This window comes from Octodon degus, unplaced genomic scaffold (genome assembly GCF_000260255.1).
Source record: "Octodon degus isolate 3935 unplaced genomic scaffold, OctDeg1.0 scaffold00060, whole genome shotgun sequence".
Taxonomy (NCBI): Eukaryota; Metazoa; Chordata; class Mammalia; order Rodentia; family Octodontidae; genus Octodon; species Octodon degus.
This window is the reverse complement of record NW_004524636.1, coordinates 758,467-776,057: the sequence shown is the minus strand read 5'-3', so window position 1 is coordinate 776,057 and position 17,591 is coordinate 758,467. Positions and strand designations below refer to the sequence as shown.

General features: G+C 48.8%; 1 protein-coding gene across 1 annotated transcript in view; it reads right to left on the bottom strand.

Moving 5' to 3' along the window:
- Positions 1-1,703: 1,703 nt before the first annotated feature.
- Positions 1,704-17,591, bottom strand: part of Tgm3 (transglutaminase 3) — a 44,085-nt gene continuing 28,197 nt past the window's right edge. Inside the window, exons 8-13 of the mRNA XM_012515357.2 lie at positions 14,362-14,465; positions 12,181-12,426; positions 8,259-8,567; positions 6,089-6,246; positions 2,533-2,666; positions 1,704-2,158 (exon numbers count right to left, since the gene is read on the bottom strand). Coding sequence (XP_012370811.2) covers positions 2,011-2,158; positions 2,533-2,666; positions 6,089-6,246; positions 8,259-8,567; positions 12,181-12,426; positions 14,362-14,465 — 1,099 coding nt within the window. The 3' untranslated portion in view covers positions 1,704-2,010. The remainder of the gene's footprint in view (positions 2,159-2,532; positions 2,667-6,088; positions 6,247-8,258; positions 8,568-12,180; positions 12,427-14,361; positions 14,466-17,591) is intronic.

Below are 17,591 nucleotides of genomic sequence, written 5' to 3'. Positions count from 1 at the left end.
CTGGGGGGGCCTCTAGACAGAAGCCAAAGCACCACACTAGTCTCAAACTTACTCCAAAGCCCAGCTGGCCTCCAACTTGGTTCAGCATCCCAAGTGCTAGAATTATAGGCGTGTGTTGCCATGCTCAGCTAATGAGTGTGTTGGGTTTAATCTGTCATGTTAATACTTACTTTTTTGCCTTTTATCTGTTCTGTGGATCCTATTTTCTCTTTTACTGCCTAATTTTCTACTAATTGAGTATCTTTATTACTACACGGTACCTATTTTCTTGGCTTATGAATTATAACTAGATTTTAGAAGAGAGTACAGGGGATGCACAGGCCTTCAGGAATAAGGGCAGGGGATGGGTATGCCCATAGCAGAACGGACAGGGTATGTGTATGCCAAGGTGGCTGCTTGAGTTTTATAGTATGTATCTTTAACTTCTCACACTCTATTTTCAGATGGTATTTTGCCACTTCATGTGTTGTATAAGAAATGTATGCCAATATATTTCAACGTATCCTTTCTTGGTTATAGCACTAGTTTTCTCATACTCTATTTGTACAGTATTGCTACTATTTTGTTTTAAATGTAGAGGAAGCCACTGCTGGGCTTTTCAGTGATGTGGATGCCTCTGCTCATTCTTGACCTTGATGAGCAGCACTGGGGCTGCTAAGGCCTCCAGTGGAAAATACTCCTCTGGTGGGCATGGGTGATGTGTGTCCTGGCCCCACATAAGCTGTCGACTCTGAGATGCTCCCTTCCTTGAGCTTTTCGGTGCCTTCTTCTACCATCCCCACAATAGTTCAGCACTTCAGCTTCACTCAGTGAAAGCTACCCTGTTTTCTGGATGTCTGGAGTCACTTAACTGCAAGGTTTCACCAACTGTGAAGTCCTCACCAGAGTATGAAATCCTGTATCATGAAAAGAATATCCTGGTCAAGAAATGCTAGCTCATGCAGGCTGCTGTTACAGGCCCCTGGATTAAGTACTCTCTTCTTTAGTAGAAAAGGACTCGGCCAGTGCTGTGGGCAATGGAAACTGGACCAGTACAGCTGGAGAAGGCCCAGTGCAGAGCCGAGGTTTGGGGCACTGCCACCAGTGTGCTCTGTCAAAGAGATCTAGTAAAGACCTGGACTTCTTGGGGCTGGGGAGATAGCTCAGTGGCATAAGCACCTACCTGGTAAGCGCAAGGTCTTGAGTTTGACCCCAGTACCAAAAAAAGAGACTTGAACTTCTCACTCCAACACACCCTTCATGGTTTTGAAAGGCCCTAGAAGAGTTTTCCAATGTGCAGAGAGTGCTTGCACTCCATCATGCTGAGCTTCCTCCATGTAGCCTTGCTTATTTTTGGACATCATATAAACAGATGTTCCATAAACTGACTTGCAAGGTGTCCTTATTTTTTGCACTTGATGGTACACAGAGCAATAATGTCTACTCTCTGTGGACACTGGAACACAGAGACCAAGCTTCCCCAAGGTCATCATTTCTCTAGAAAGACAACTCCAGCCCTCTCCTCCACCACCGTAAGAAAATCACCAGTCCAGCAGGGTGGTGCTGTGTGATTACACTTATTTAACATTTATTTGAGTGTAAGGATATGAAGACCAGAACAGATGATGAACCATTCCCTGCCCTTCATAGTGATCTGAGGAAGAAGCAGGAATGTCCCAACTGCAGGCTGGGCACCAACAAATGGTCTAGGTCAGCTTCTCCTCTGTGTCCATCCGGAGAGTCCCTGGGTCAGGTGCTGTTCCATTCTGAAGCTCTGATGGGTTCAAGGGATTAGTGGGGCAGTGGGGCTCACAGAACAGGTAGCCAAGGAGCAGTGGCCAGGGAGCATGCACAAATGATCAAGCTGTAGGCCCTGGATGTAGGGGTAGAGAAGGTGGGTGTGTGTGCTGGAGGTCCATGTCCGGCAGCCTTCAGTTGTCCAGGCTGGGCAACATGGGCAGAGGTCCTGCTCCACTGACACGCTTTCCCTGCTCTGTGGTACCCAAGTTTGTGGGGGGGGCACCTGGCCCTTCACTCGACCACATCGATGGACAGCATGGCCTTGATTGCTGGGAACTTGTTGCAGGAGAAGTCAGCAACCAGCTGCTTGGTGCCACTCCGGGTGGGCAGGATCTCGAAACGGACCCGGGACCGCTCCTTGGGGCGCAGGGCTGGTACCCTGAGGGACAGGAGTGTGGCTCAGTGTTGTGAGATGACAGACCTGGACTAGACTGTCTTCTGTGGCCCCGGTCCTGCTCTGGTAGGCAGTGGGCAGGGTCACCACTTCCTCAACTCCTGGTGTCACTGTGTCCCTCCAGGCCTAGGTATATTATGGTCTCCCAAGCATGCTAAGCCCTGAGGGGGCAGCTCTGGAGACCAGATTCAAGTTTAGGGAACCCCCCAACCAATGTATTTTCTTGAGTGCCAAGACCCCCCAAAAAGTAAAGATCCCAGGACCAGTGTAAGAGCTGTCTGCCTAGCCCAGAGCCTCCAGGCAGGCCCTCCTGCCCTCTCCTGCCATTCCCATACTGGCTGTCCAAGGGGAGGACTCACTCAATCTTGAGGTTGCCCCGGAGCAGGCCACTGCCCTCTACCATCAGCACACAGTCCCTCACGGGCTCGTCCAGCGGGTTGGAGAAGAGCATCTGTACGTTCACGGGCTTCCGCAGTCGAGCGCGGTCCAGCACCTGCAGGCCAGAGCCGTCGAGAGTCAGGGTGCTGGCTGCTTGGCCCTACCTGCCAACAGTGACGGCTGGGCCATGGGGTGGTGATGGGGAAGCGGTCCCTGAGGACTAAGGTGATTTGTGTATTCTCCTAAGTGTCAGGTGGCCTCCCACTATCCAGACAGGGGCTCTGAGACACTACCACTGTCCCCATCTATGGACAGGTGGCCTAGGCTCAGAGGGAAAAAGGCTCCTGCAGAGGCTGGCAGAGTAATGGTGTCCCCGCCAAGGCTACAGGCCCCGGGTGAAGTTCATCCAGGGAAGGGCAGCCCCAGTTTCCCAGGACAGCCCAGTCCCACCACCAATTGTCAGAGGGTTAGATGTTTTTTATGCTGAATTAAATAATATTAATTTCCTTGAATCCCTTGCTCATTCATCCTTGTTTTCCCTTAAATCCCAAGGCTCTCTTCCTGAGAGGCCCTATACTGAGAATGGTGACCACAGGCTGGCTCACTGCCAGGTGTTGGGTCTTCCCACCTCCTGCAGGCCTCTGCTTTGATCACGCCACAGCCGCTGACTTCCTGCTAAGCTTCTAAGACATGGCAGTTTGCTTGTGTGTCACATTCTGGTCTGGGGGCCTCTGATACTGACCATACAGGGGCCAGAGAAGGGGAAGCCAGGGCATGGGATCAGAAGCTGGGTGATTTTTCCACCACCAAAGACAAAAGCTGCTGTGCTTCTGCAAAAGCCTCCCATGACTGGAAGACAGGAGTCATGTAATAAGTACCCACCCCTCCCTTCTTCCAAGGGGCCAGACAAGGTCATGGGTGGGGAGAAAGTTTTGAAGAAGTAGAAATAGAGCTTGCATAGCTGATGGATTTATTTTTTTCTGCTTTTGAAGATCAATGGGGGTGCTGGTGTTTGTTAAGGTTGGTCTCTGTTTTCCTTGTCATTAGTCCTCACAGGAACCACTTTACAGTGACAAAGCTAAAGTTCACACTGGTTTGGTAACTTGGGAAATTCACCACAAGTAAACAGCAGGACCCAGCAGTTTCCAAAGCCTTTACTCTTTTTAAAAGGCCCTACAGTACCTACCAATAATTTGTGAGTAACTGAAGCACTTTAGAGACCATGATATGGGCTATAATCTCTCCCGTGGAAGACATTAAGTGCATAATATAATTTGTAGAATAAACAACAGTGCTATGCTATTGAGATATAATAAAACTATATAAACAGTGGCATGTTTTTTGTGTCGGTGTTTGAGACTTCCAGGTATTTGTTTTTCTTCCTCATTGCTGCTTATTGCCCTATTCTGTTGACCTGAACCCATAAATGTACCCACAGGAGAGGAAGATGTGCAGGGCATCACCTTTTAGAACAGGGTTCAGGTTTTGCTCTGTTCTGTGGTATAAGGGCCTCAGTGCTGGCTGCCAATTGGTGCTGGATAAGACAATAGGATTTCACCCAAATGTCTTTGTTTTCTGGTTTTCCAGCTCACCTTCATGAGTTTGAAAGTCTGTGCCCTGCTCTGAGTGAGCTCTGAGTGAGCTCTGCACTGACTTATCCAATCAAGCCTCTCAGTTCTTCAGAGACTTAAGTAGGAAAGAGGATGTGTCAGAAAGATGGAAGACCAGATGCGTTTTATCCAAATTAAACAAGAAATTCCAAAATAGCCTTTCCCGTCTGTGTGTGTGCTCATTTCCTTTCTAAAAGTATTATGACATCTTTAGAGATTAAGTAGGCTTGGTAAGGAAATCCAAGAAATGTAGGGCAAAAGTGTTGAATAAAAGATAATGGGATGAAGAGGTTTGAGATTATTAGACAAGGATGTGTGAAGGGGGAAGTGAGCTTTGTTGAAATACTGATCATTTTCATAACTCAGCTGGCCCCTTCCCAGGGTCATTTTCTAGCTTCAGGTGGTAGAGTGGACACTCGGCTGCCTACTGCATCCTCAGAGATGGGGAGTGTTCCTGGGAGTGCCTTGTGAAGGGGGAGATGGCGTACCCCGAGGAGCCATGGGAGAAGTGACAATGATAAGTCTCCTCTGAGGAGCCAACAGAATAGCTCTGTCCTAAACATGACCCACGGGGTGCACTATGGCTGCCCACTTGGGCACAGTGCAGGGGAGACAGTGATGAGCCCACAGCATGGGCGGCGGTTGCCCTCCTGATCCATGGGACCAGGTAGGGACCAAGTCACGACACGTAGCCAAATCATTTCTCAGCTGGGAAAATGCCATGAAGGAAGAGGTCAGCAAGTTCGGGGTGTGCAATGAAATGGGCCCTGATTGAGGTGTCAGGAAGTATGACACCCTGCAAGGGATGCACCTTAGGCCATGACAGAGGTGCTGCTCTGGCATGCAGTTAAGAGCTTGCTCGGTGTCAAGACTGGTGCAGATCCGAGGTCAGGTCCCTTGTCTGCCCTGCCCCGGATCAGAGTGACCATCCCTCTCTGCTGACCCTCCCCTGGCTCTCCAGGCCCTAGGGAGGACAACCCTGTCCTGAAGCACAGTCCAGACTAATCAGAGTGGTGAAAGGGCTCATCAAAGGCCAGAGCTGTAGAGGGGATCAGGACACCACAACAGAGTGGTCCCTTGGTCCCCCTGACCTCTGAATCAGGAATCCTGGCAGCAATTACCCTGCTCTGTTAGCAGTGGTGCACTTGGGAAGCCAGCGGTGTGACTGAACAAGACCAGCCAGCGGGGGCAGGTGGTGGACAGTGGCAGAGGGGAAGGCTATGGGCCTCTCTGGAAGGACAGACACAGCCTTCTCTGCCCACACCTACCTGCCTTGGTCCAGTCCTCCCCCTTTTGGACTGTACTGCCTGGCTTGGGCTGGTGGATAGCCCAGGAGCTAGAGGGTAAAGGACAGGCTTGGAGTCACACCGATGCTCCTGCTTGGTACTGAAGAAGGGAGAGAGCGGCACCTGGGGCCTCCTGCAGACCCACAAACCCTGTGTACTTGGGTGGGAGTCTAGGACAGGAGTCCTTAGGATCAACCACTTGGTGGTGATATTCCAGGTAATTTAGAAATGGCATGGCAGGGGTTCTGAGTCCGGCCCTGGCTCTGGCAGTGTCAGGCTGCTCCCATCTCCCTGGGTGGGAAAAGCCAGGGACGAGGCTCCCAGGAGGCCACAGTTCTGCATCCCTGGGTTCCAGAGTGGGGAGGTGCAGGTAAGTGCTGCTCACTTCTGATTGGAGTCCATCCTTCTAGCCTGGCCCCAGTGATGTCCCCAGTGAGTTTTGGTGGGAGTCAAAGAAGCTGCCAGGCAAATGTGCCCATCTGTCTCACCAGACAGTGAGCAAGGGCTCTGGCCTGAGAAGGTCCTCTGCCCTTCCAGCAGGAAAAGACTTCCCCTGTGGTCCACAGGGCTGCAAGGTCACAGTAGCCAGTGAGTTCCTGGGGCCTGGGCTGGCTGAGGGAGGCCCCCCTGGTGTCCCTTACCTCCAGCGTCAAGGTGGGGTTGTCCAGGATAATGTCCCGCTCCACCACCACCTCGGCCTCATCGTGCACCTTGCATATGGCTGTGGTCCGGATCATGTTGTCTGCCTTCAGGTACTTCTCGTACTGGGCATATGTGATCTTCACCGGATGCTGCACTTCTGTAGGAGAAGTCGGGGGATGGACAGAGTGTGAGGGAGTACTCATTCTTTTCTCAGGGCTGTCAAGCCAGGGTGAGCCGGCAGGAGCACCTGCAGCCTAGGGCTTGTCTGAGTGCCCTTTGGGCCAGGCCCTGATGTGGGTGGACTCCAGAGCAGGGACTGAGGGAGAGACCAGGATGTGAGCTGGCTGGAGAGACTCCTTAAAGTACAGGCTTCCAGGGGCTGTGGTAAACTGCAACTCCCAGTTTGGGAAAAATTGCCTAACGGTGTTCACAATAACAATGACAATACAGTAATGGCTAGGAAGGGAAGCCAGGGTATTGGCTAAATAAATGTCTAGAATCTTCCCGGCCGCTGAGGTCCTATTGCGACAGCAGCTCCAAGCATCTTCCCACCTCAGGGCCCTGCTGCTTCCCAAACATCCGTACACTGGAAGACACAGGCTTGCACAATGCAGTTTTCTAAATTATGTCTTCCCTACTCTGAGTCATGACAAAAACTTTCCGTGTCTCCCCACTACCTCAGGGATCAAGTGACCTTACTCACCTATCCCTTAAAGAATCCGCCACTGCTCACTATGGCCTCTGCCACTCGGCTGGCAGGATCCCCACATGGCCCTGCTTCCCTCAGCTTCTCTCCCAGGCCTGGCACCTCTCGTCATCTGATACACAGGCCCCAGGGCCCTGTTCTGGTTGCGCTGGGTGGCTTGGGGGTGATCCACGAGGAGAGAGCTGCCACTGCTTGTATAGCTGGAGGGACTTGGCATGGTGAAAACAGACCCAGGACCTAGGTGGTCTTGCCTTCCTGGTGGCTAAACCCTCACAGCTCAGCTCTAATGCTCAGAAAGGGAAGGAGAAAATTCCAGGGTCACCCAGTGCTCGGCAGCATCAGGACCAGGGGCACTTCGCCTGCCTCCTCCCCTGCTTCCACTTCACTCTGCCGTTTCCTTCACATGAACTGTTTGGGGCCTGCAGAAATGAGCTCCTGCTTGGGTGGGAACAGTAGCCATACTCAGTGCGGAGCACTTGCCTGGCATGTGCAAGGCCCTGGGCTAGATTTTCAGCACCAGGGGAAGAAAGCTCTTCCTTTGAGCTCCAAAAGTAAATAGCATCTAGGCAGTTGCTTCTAATGTTGAGATTTCTGCCAGAATCTGCCAGAAGGCAGACTAGGGGATGTGGCCTTCTCACAGGTACAATACATCTCAGTTTCTCCAGCAGATAGAATTCTTTCAAAATGGGCTAGATAATTAGTCAGTTTCTATTAGTTCCTTTATGTAATGCAAAGAATTCACCCTTGTGAATCTGCTTCTAAGTCCAAACTATTCATATGGCATGAAGGAGTTCACCAGTGTGGGCACACCTGCATCCTAACCCCATGGCATCCATCTTTCTCTGCTCTACCTCCCTTCCTTCCCTTCTTTGCTACCCTGGGACAAGGATCTAATGTTCTTCCCAGGTGCTCCGGCCTTCAAGGAAACCCATCTCTGTTGTCAAGAGTCAAGAAATTCTACTCACATCCTGACAGCTGTGGGGAGACCCAGGGTTAGCAGTCTTGGCCCATCCAGGGCCAAACTCGAAGTGGTCTGTGGTGGGGAGAGGGAGGAGGGTATGGGGTGGCACCACAAACAACAGACATAGGGTGGTGTGGGATTTAGCAACAGGAAACCAAGATCTGGGCATCCCCAATTGCCAGCTATCATTCCTCTCTCCAGGACATGGATCCTGAGATCCAGCCATTCCAGAAAGAAGGTCAAGTGAGGCAGTTTACAAAGACTGCCAGGCCATGGCAAGGCCTCTCTCCTGTCTTTCCTGGGATGATCTTGGTTGCAGCAATTATTACTTTTGCTATTCATAGAGAACATCTTCTGGAACGTAAAACCCAAGGCTTAGCCACTGAAGCTGCCACTGATCTGCCCCTTCAGTGGGTGGCCTAGAGTCTGCCAGGAGCCTTCCAGTTCCAACAGACTGTGAGCCCCGCACACACACAGGCCCACCAATTATCACATGAATTACCTTCTTCAGGGTCCAGGGATACCGTGGCAGAGTCCTTCCACACCTCATGTACAAGTGTGCCGTTGTAGACGATGGTCCAGGCTGTCATGTTCACTGTCAGCGTCTTCCTGTCACTGGTCAGGTTTTTGAGCAGCAGGGCTAAGTTGACCTCTTGGCCCACTGCCAAGACCCCATTCACCTTGAACCTTCCAGAAATGCTGGGTGTCAGCTCTTCTGCTGGAAAATCCTGCGCGGACGTCGGGCCAAATGTCGCGTTGGGTTTCAGTTTGCTCAGGGCCTTCTGCTGCACTCGTCTTTCCTCACTGGAACCTTTGGGATGGGAAATAAAAGAAGCATCTCAGGGAGGTGGTGGCAATTTGGGCAAAGGACAGCACCTACCTGGAAGGCTGACCTGGGACTAGCCGTGGCCTTGCGGTCGCTAAGACTGCTTCAGTTACCGTTTCTTATTTTTAATTTTTGACAGCAGGTCTTTTGTGAGACTTAAAAAACAAAAAATTGTTTAAAAAAACAACAAAAACTGATATAAAATTTTAGGGTAAATTTATGATAGGTTCTGGCCCTAGTATGAATTGCTAAATCATCATGGTGGTCATCTAACATGGCTGATGGCCTTAAAAGGCTGTCTTCCCAAGACCACCTCCCCCTTCTTCTTCAACTTAGTCCAGGGTACAATTTCCTTTCACCCTTCCCACGGCCTCAGGGAAGACCCCCAGTCAGCTCCCTCAGGTCTATCTAAAGATCCCCTTTAAACTCCACCCCTGGCAAAAGGCTGTAAAAGCCTCAGCCTCCCTTTGTTCCAATCGAGAATTCCTCATTTTCCCCACATTCTCTCCACTTCCTTAAAGATAATAAAGCCCCTTTCCCTTTTTCCTTCTACCTGTTTTTCTGCTGCGCCTGACACCTGGAAAAAAAACCTATCAATTTATAAGCAAAAACAAAGTTTTTGTTTATAAAAAAACTTTGTTAAAAAAAAAGAATTCACAACACTTCTCCCCTTCCCTGGTCTGTGTCTAGAGGCATTCCGAGATTTAGACAGGGACCTAGGATTCCATAGCTGGGATGGCTTGAGCTGTGACTAGAGAATTGTCAAGAGATTTCAAAAATGCAAGGACTGGATTAAAGCATGAATTTTTGGACTTGTGCTCTGGTTGTAGGTGCTACAAAGGTGAAGTGTGAGGAGCCCTCCGGGAGCCCTGCTGCTGGTCCCTGGGAGGCATCCAGGGCACTAACTGTCAAGTAACCAACCACAAGCTCTGTTCCAGGCTAACGAAGTGGTCACACAAGCCTCCTGACCCTGACCTGCAGAGAGACCTGCATGACGAAGGAGGTGGTTGGGCCAAATGTAAATACAGAAACATATTCCCATCTGCAGGCCTTTAGGGGAGGGTCCCTTGGCTTCCCCAGTCGATCTGTGAATTTTCCAAGGCCCCCTAAGCACTTTACAATTCAGGAAGCCCTTCCCTGTACATCATGTATAACACGGGCTGAGACTTTAGGGGCCAAGGCCATCACAGTTGAGAAGAAGCCACTGGTGCAGGCTGCTCTGTGGATTAAATGCAGGAGGAGGGCCATCCCCAGGTCCCTGGAGCCCCAGGGTAGGGTTCCTCCCCACTCCCTGCTACAAGGAGGCAGCCAGGTTACCCAAGCTGAGAGCTCCTGGTGGGCTGGGTTCCTCCGGGTGCCCTTCCATTCTCTGGCCAAGGTGTAAGTCCACGCCCAAGGCTCAAGGTTGTTCAGGGATCCGAGGCTCCAGTGCTCGGGACCTCGACGCAGTGTGTTTGCACAAGGAGGCTCAGAGCCTTGATGCCTATATAGGTCATCTGCTGGGCTTACTCAGGACTAAACTTCCTCCTGCTGCTTTCAACCATGATGTTGCTATTGTGTAAATGCTTAGCAACCCATTTTATGAGCTTTTCCTCCCTGGGGCCTTCTGAAACAAGCTGATATAATTAAGTAAGAAGATCTGGGCACCATGGGCAGGGTGACTTGTCCAACCATCATGCACGGGCTGAGGCATTGCCAAGGGACCATCCCATACCCCCACACCCCAACACTTAGGAGGTGTGGCTAGATGGCCAGAGCCCCCTAGTGGCAGAATCAACATGTGAGAGTAACAGGGAAACTCACAGGCTCATGTACCCAAGTAGACCGGGCCTGCAAAATAGTCACCTTGGGAGGGCATTAGTCCAGGTACGGTGCAGGTATTCAAATGGATAAAGGCCACTCTGCTGTTTGTTAAGTCCTTGCTATCTGCCAGGCATTGAGCTTGGCACTTTGTGTGCGCTTGTGTATTGAAATCCAGCTGAAGACAGGCATTGCTAACGAAGCTTCAGGGGCAAGGAGCTGAGGGATCAGAGATCATGAGAAACCCGCTTAGGGTCATGAGATGCCAAGTGGGAGGACTGGCATTCACCCTCTGCGCTGGGTTATTTGTGCCTGTGCCTTATGCTTGTAGCTGAGTGTACTTGGACTGAATCTGCCTCCCCCACAGCCCCAGCTGCAGTGTCCTCCGCTGCGTCCCCAGGCCGAGCCTGGAGCAGGCACTTGGGAGACGCTTGTGAAAGTTGTAAGAGCCAAGTGGAGTCACTTGTGTCAGCCTTCACAGAAGTAAAGAAGGAAATAAATAAAGCAGGAGGTTAGAACAAAGGGTTCTTATGTATGATTGCTTAACAGCAAGTATTCCAAAAGACTCTTCCAGAACCACAAACTTGCACAGAGGCTTCCACAATCTTATACAAAAAGTACTTCTACAAGGATATGTGCCTCGAAACTGGTTGCTCAACCTTGGACTGATTCTAACCTGGATCTTAATTGCTGTGGCCAAAGATTACTGTCCCAATAGTATCTGCTGTAATCCTCATTTTCCCTTCAGAACTGTCTCAATCTCTGCTTCGATCTCTGTGAATATGCCTATAGTTTACTAGCTCATGTACATTTCCATTGCAACATTCTGCTGTTTCCAAATAAATATAGTTATTTTTTTGGAGACTCTAATTTTGATTGCTTTTTTAGGTTGACAGGCTCAACACTTGTTTATTGATTAAGACAAAGTCCATCTGACTTCAACCCTGAAAGCAGCCTGCGGAGACAGAAGGAAATCAAACTGAGGCTGCTGATCCCATTACCCAAGAGTTGTGCATCGAAAGGTCCATAAATACCAGGACTCAGTGGGATTGGCCCTCTGGCCTGGGAGTCAGAACTCCAAATCTTGCTGTGCCAAACACCAGCAGCCAGAAGTTGCTCAAAGATTTGGAGTTTATTCTCGGGGGCAATGGGAGCATATTTTCAAGAGTACTTTTCTTGACTCTGGACTTGACTGTGAAGAGAAAATGAATCAATGACTTCCAAGCATTTTGGAAGCAGTAAATGGCTGACCCCATTAAGGGATGATCATGGCCCACTACAGCAAGTGCTGAATACTTTGGGTTGTTTCTAAAAGTAAATTTCACCTGGCTTCTTGGGAACCCCAGAATGTGGCCCAAGCCCACATCTTGGACCTCTTGGTCCATTTATTTGTTCAGATGCTAATTCCCACTTCTGGTTCTTAGAGGCTCAGAAGGCAGACTGTGGGGAATATCTCCCAAAGCCTTTGGAACCTCCAGCGGAGGCCACCTCTCTGTGTGATGCCCAGCCCTGCTACTATCACCTCTGTCTGCAACAGAGATGAGCAGGGCATCCCCCTGTCTGTCCCCTGCCCCAAGTGGCTGCTGGCATGGCCGCTGCCCTGGATCTTTCTGTACCCACTGAAAACAGAGCAGTTGGGTGTTTGGGGCCAGGGAGCCATCCTTGCCTTCGGGCAGAACTAGCTGAGAACTTGGGGATCTGGTGAGGTGGAGATGAGGCCTTTTCTTCTTCCCACCTTCAAATCCACTCACCCACCACTAAGCTCCCTGGGGTTCCGCCCTGTCAGCGCCCCACCTACCTTCTGGGTACTTGTACTTGTCTGTGACATCCATGCGAGAGCGGCTGCCCACAGCCTTGGTACTGATGTACCTGCCAACGGACTGAGTGTCTACAAAGTTCTGTTTCTTGCTATCGTTGGAGGCCGAGTAGATCCAGGTGATGCGGTCGGCATTAACCTCCGAGTAGATGAAGGGCATGTCGAAATTCTGGTCCACATCACCCTCTCGGACTGCGATAACTGAAGCTGGGCCACACTGGAATACACCTGGCAACAGATGCAGGGGTCAGACACATGCATGTCAAAGCTAACCTCACCTACAAAAGCCTGTTTCAGCCTGCTTCTCCAAGGGCCGTCCACCAAGTCTCAACTCTCTCCTCTGTCCTGGCCAGGCTGTCTCACCTGGAAGTCAGCAGATACCTCCCATGTTATCTTTCTGCATGACACCTGTTTCAAACTCAATTTCTACCTAAAACTGATTCCGTTCTGCCTTCTGAGGTTGTCTAATCTGAGCTGACCATGGCCACCAATCTGTTTCCGAAAGAGCAAAGGATCAATATCTGTATTCAGAACAGCTTCCTTTTTTCTACCTCTACAAATCATTCTATCCTAGAAGGTCTTCGCCCTAAGTCTTGGAAGACTTCTTTGAATAGCTTAGGAGAGAGAGAGAGAGAGAGAGAGAGAGAGAGAGAGACAGACAGACAGACAGACTGACTGACTGACTGACTGACTGACTGACTGACTTAGGAAATGTCCAGCTGAAAGAAAGTAAAGTACAGCAGAGTTGAAAGAAAAATATTACTCTATTTGTTTACAAAACAAATTGTCTTTGTTTAAACACATATAATTTTTTACATGCTTGAAACAGTGACTTTTTTCTTATTTTGCTGTGATCCTAAGGAGGAAATATATGTGCTGCCCTGGCACACGTGTAATACTGAAACAAAAGTTTCATAGGACGATACTTAGTTTTATTAGTCTAATGTACCCTGATAATTTACTGTTTCCCTTTCCATTCTATTTAATTTTCATTACTTACAACAATGGTCACCACTCATTAACATGACTGTTTAATCACCTACTGAGTTGCAATAGAAAGTTTAAAAACCAGTGGGTGGGCTGGGGAGATAGCTCAATGGCATAAGTGTCTGCCTGGCAAGTGCAAGGACCCAAGTTCCATCCGCATGTGGTGCTGACCCTGAAACCATGTGTAGTGGCACACGCCTACAATCCCACTGCTGGGGAGCCTGAGACAGGAGGATCACTATGAGTCTGAACTACATAGTGAGACCCTGTATCAAAATAAACAAAAATAAACAAACAAAAAAACCCCAGAGGGCTAGAAAGTATCTGAAGGTGACCTCCAACCCCAAGCCCACTAACATACCTTGCTTCTGGTAGAGGGGCTGGGGTGGCAGGGTGTGGTGAGGCTTAAGTTTCATTGTCAAGTCCTTTTAGGATTGCTTGAATTTTAAAAACTACGTGTACATATTTATAAATCTGTGTTTGTTTTTGAAAAAAAAAAAACAACAACTCAAAGTAAAAGTGACAGGGGCTGGTGAGATGGCTCAGTGGTCTAAAGCACCTACTTAGAACAAGCTTAGCAAAGCACAGGGACCGCGGTTCAATCCCCCAGCACCACATGCCAGCCAGCCCCGCCCCCTGGTGGGCTGAGCTGGCCACACACACACACACACACAAATAACAGACAGGAAAAGGAAAGGCTGCCTGAGAGGCTGAGACCTCATTCTACTAGAGGAGGAGGGGACAGAGGCAAGGCCACCTGGTGGAGGGGGCTTGGTGAAGTCACAGATGCTCCAGAAGGGAGGAGCCACTGTGGACTGTGATCCCAGGTCTGTGCAGAGCTGTGGCCTAAAGCCCAAGGGTCAGGGGAATCACCATGTAGAAGAGGGGCCTGGAAGCAGTGCTGGAAAGTGCTGGCCAAGAAAACTATTTTCCACCACCTGGCAGAGCTGGGCCTCTGTGCCACAACAGCAGTCAGTGGTGCAAGGGAGGCCCCAGGTGAAGAGCAGCTCAAACCACACAACCACGGGCAAACCTATTTTAAATGCCTATTGAGATTTAACCCCTCAGTACATTGCAGAGACGGGAGGTCCAGGTTAGTGCCTCCAGCTGCTGTCCTTCTGTAAAGAACACAGGCCCATGAGGTGCTGCCCAGCTAGCACCAAGCCCCAGGCTCACCTTGGCTCCTCTCCTGGGGGGTGGCATCCAGCACCTGCCATCCATTGTAGGAGGGGCCCAGGTCAGTGCGCACAAACCAGCCTTCATTCCAGACGTGGAAGTTCCTGCAGACAGAACCAGAGACAGCAGAGCTTACCCAAGGCCACACAGCAAGGGTGTGGCAGACCGGACAGGACAGCACCTTGGTCCTGTGAGGTGAGGTAACCCCTAGACATGCTACTGTGCTAGGTGCTGGAAAGCACTGTTGAATGGGAATCCTCACAAGACTCTGTGTAGGCCCACTTCATCAAGGGGGAAACCAATGCTCGGAGACATTAAGGCGTTAATAACAGCAAAGTTGAAGTCTGGATGGACCCAGATACACTTGACTCCAAAGCCAGAGCTTTACCCACAGTCTACTGTCTTTCTGAGAGGCAAAACAAATTCCTGGTTTGCACCAGTCACCCAGCTCTGGGCTGGCCTCCTCCATGGCCTCCCTGGTGGACAAGTCTGCTGTTGGCTGGGGCTAAGAAGGGACAGGGTCACAGCAGGAGGAACGGGCCTGGCTAACAAGCACATAGCCTCTTGGTTGGAGTCAAACTGATGCATAATAGACCCCTTCACATGTAGCAATAAATGCTGAAAGAAAAATAGAGAAGACAACTAGCTGAGTGTGAATAAAGCAGGAGGATTTTAGCCATGAGTCAGAAGAGCAAGAAGCGCCCAGCAGGGAGTGGCCTTGCCCCAGGACAGGGCGCAGTCCGGGGCAGCCCCTATCTTTCTGACCCAAGGCCAAGAAACAGAGCCCAGGTCACCTAGGATTGCTGAAGAGTGAAGGGGGTGTTCTGGAAAGGTGGCTGGGGAGGACTAACCCCCAAAATATCTATAAACTCTGCCCAAACCTCTGGGTGACCCCTGAGCTGTGTGTATGACGAGGCTGACTATAAGCAGGCCAGCTGGTGGTGACAGCCAAGCTGAGACTGGAGCTTGCAGCGTGAGTCTATCAAAGCCAACTGCTAAAACAAAATAACAGAATACTGACACATCACTTCCCTGGGGTACAATCACTCCTCACACAAAGCAACAGAAAAATGTGATGTGTCCTCAAGGGAAAAGATAGTCAACAGAGAGGTACCATAAAACAAGTGAGATGTTGGAATTATTGGACCAGAACATCATTGTTTGATTATTTATATACTTATTTATTTATTTTTGTCTTTTTGAGATAGAGGCTCGGCTCACTATGCAGTTCAGGCTGGCCTTGAACTCACTTTATAGCCCAGGTTGGTCTCAAACTCACAGAGATCCTCCTGTCTCAGTCTCAGCACTGCTAGGATTACAGGTGGGGGCCACCATGCCAGGCTTAAAAGCTTAAATATTGCATAACTTCTCTTATGTGGGAAACTCAAAGTATAAATAAATTAAAGAGCAAAATAAAAGATAGATAATGGGAAATAGGAGCTATATCTTTCATAGAAGGGAAGAGGATCAAGAAAAGGGGAACAGGGAGGGGAAGAGAGGTTGGGATAGAGTTAAGACGGGAAACAAATACACACCAACTCCCCACAATGGATGGAATCATTATGTGTTGCAAACCTGTACTAATAAAAAAAAGTAAATAACATTAAAACTAATAAAAAAGAAATTTTGAATTGAACAGAAGAAAGAAGGAACAACCTTCAAGATGGAAGGTATATATAGTGGCAAGTATCCTGCCTGAATAGGAGCAAGAGAAAAGACTGGAAAAAAATGAATGCAGTAAGAAAATAAGGACAACATGTATGCCAGACAGGTTTATTACAGTAATATGGTAAAGGGTCTGCAAATCAATTTTTAGAAAAAGAGGAGAAAGAAAAACATCACAGTAAGAAAACATCTTCATAAGAAACACAGTTTGATGTTTGTTTCGTTTTATAGTGCCGAGAATCGGGAATCTGACTCAGGACCTCTCACTCGCCAGGCAGGCACTGTGCCAATGAGCCAAATCCCCAGCCCCTGACTTCATAAGAAACAAATGATCACTGAACATAAGAAAATGATTTTGGGTCAGGGAGGTAGCTCAGCAACACAACTGCCTGCCTGGTAAGCGCAAGGTCCTGAGTTCAATTCCCAGTACAAAAAAAAAAAAAAAAAAGTTTCAATCTCACTACTCATCAAAGAAAATTAAAATGACAAGGAGATACCATTACAAGTGTACACAGATTACATCTTTTAGACTGACAGGGATTAAAGTGCAGGATGAAACCAGTGTTGTCCTCCTTCCAGATGAGAAAACACGTGCCGTCACACAGTACGGGTGGGAGTTTAAATTGCCCTGACCTTTGTGCCGGCACCTGGCAATGAGTACAGTATAAAAATCCTTTACGGATCTGCATACTCACCCAGCTGGCATTTCCACTCTAGGAATGTCTACAGAAAAGCTCCCGTGAGTGCAGAGGGGCACAGGCAGCTGTGCTCACTGCAGCATTGGCTGAGTTAGCAAAAAGGTTGAAAGAAAACTTCATCAGCCCAGGGATGATCAGACAAATTGTGGCATGGTCATAGAGTAGAATAGCATTCGGACAAGTTTTTCGGAGATGCAGTAAAGAGATGGGAAAGATAAAAAAAGCCTTTATTAACTCCAGAGACACGGACTGGACCGAGGGCAGATGGGGCAGATAGATCCTCTGGCCTGAGACAAAGAAAGCTGGGGCTTTTATGGACTTGTGTTAGGGGTGGAGTTTGAGGGGGATGTCTAGAAATATCTGAGGAGCTTATTGGGATCTTCATTGAGGTGGTGGGAAAGGTGAAAGAAAATTGCACCTTGGGCTGGGTTGGAGAAGAACGAGGAAGTGGTCACTAGGGAGATAAGCTGTCATTTTAAGGGCTTCAGCCATATTAGATGACCACCATAATAATTCAGCAATTCACACTAGGGCCAGAACCTAGCACATTTAGCCAAACATCAGAACAAAGTGTTGTCTAACATATATCATGAAGAAAATCAAATTCCAAAGTAGTGTGTTTATATACACAAATATGCATACACATATATCTACACATGATTAATCTTTTTGAGTTAAAAATTCTATATATAAAACTTGGAGAAAGCCTCTGATAATTCTATTGTCTTATCTATGATTAACAATTTGGTATACATATATTATGTGTATGTGCATTCGAAATAAGTTTTATGCTTTTAATTTCTATTATGTTTTTCTTTTTTATAAGTCACTCATTAAAAAGAAATTTAAAAAATTTTTTAAAACTTA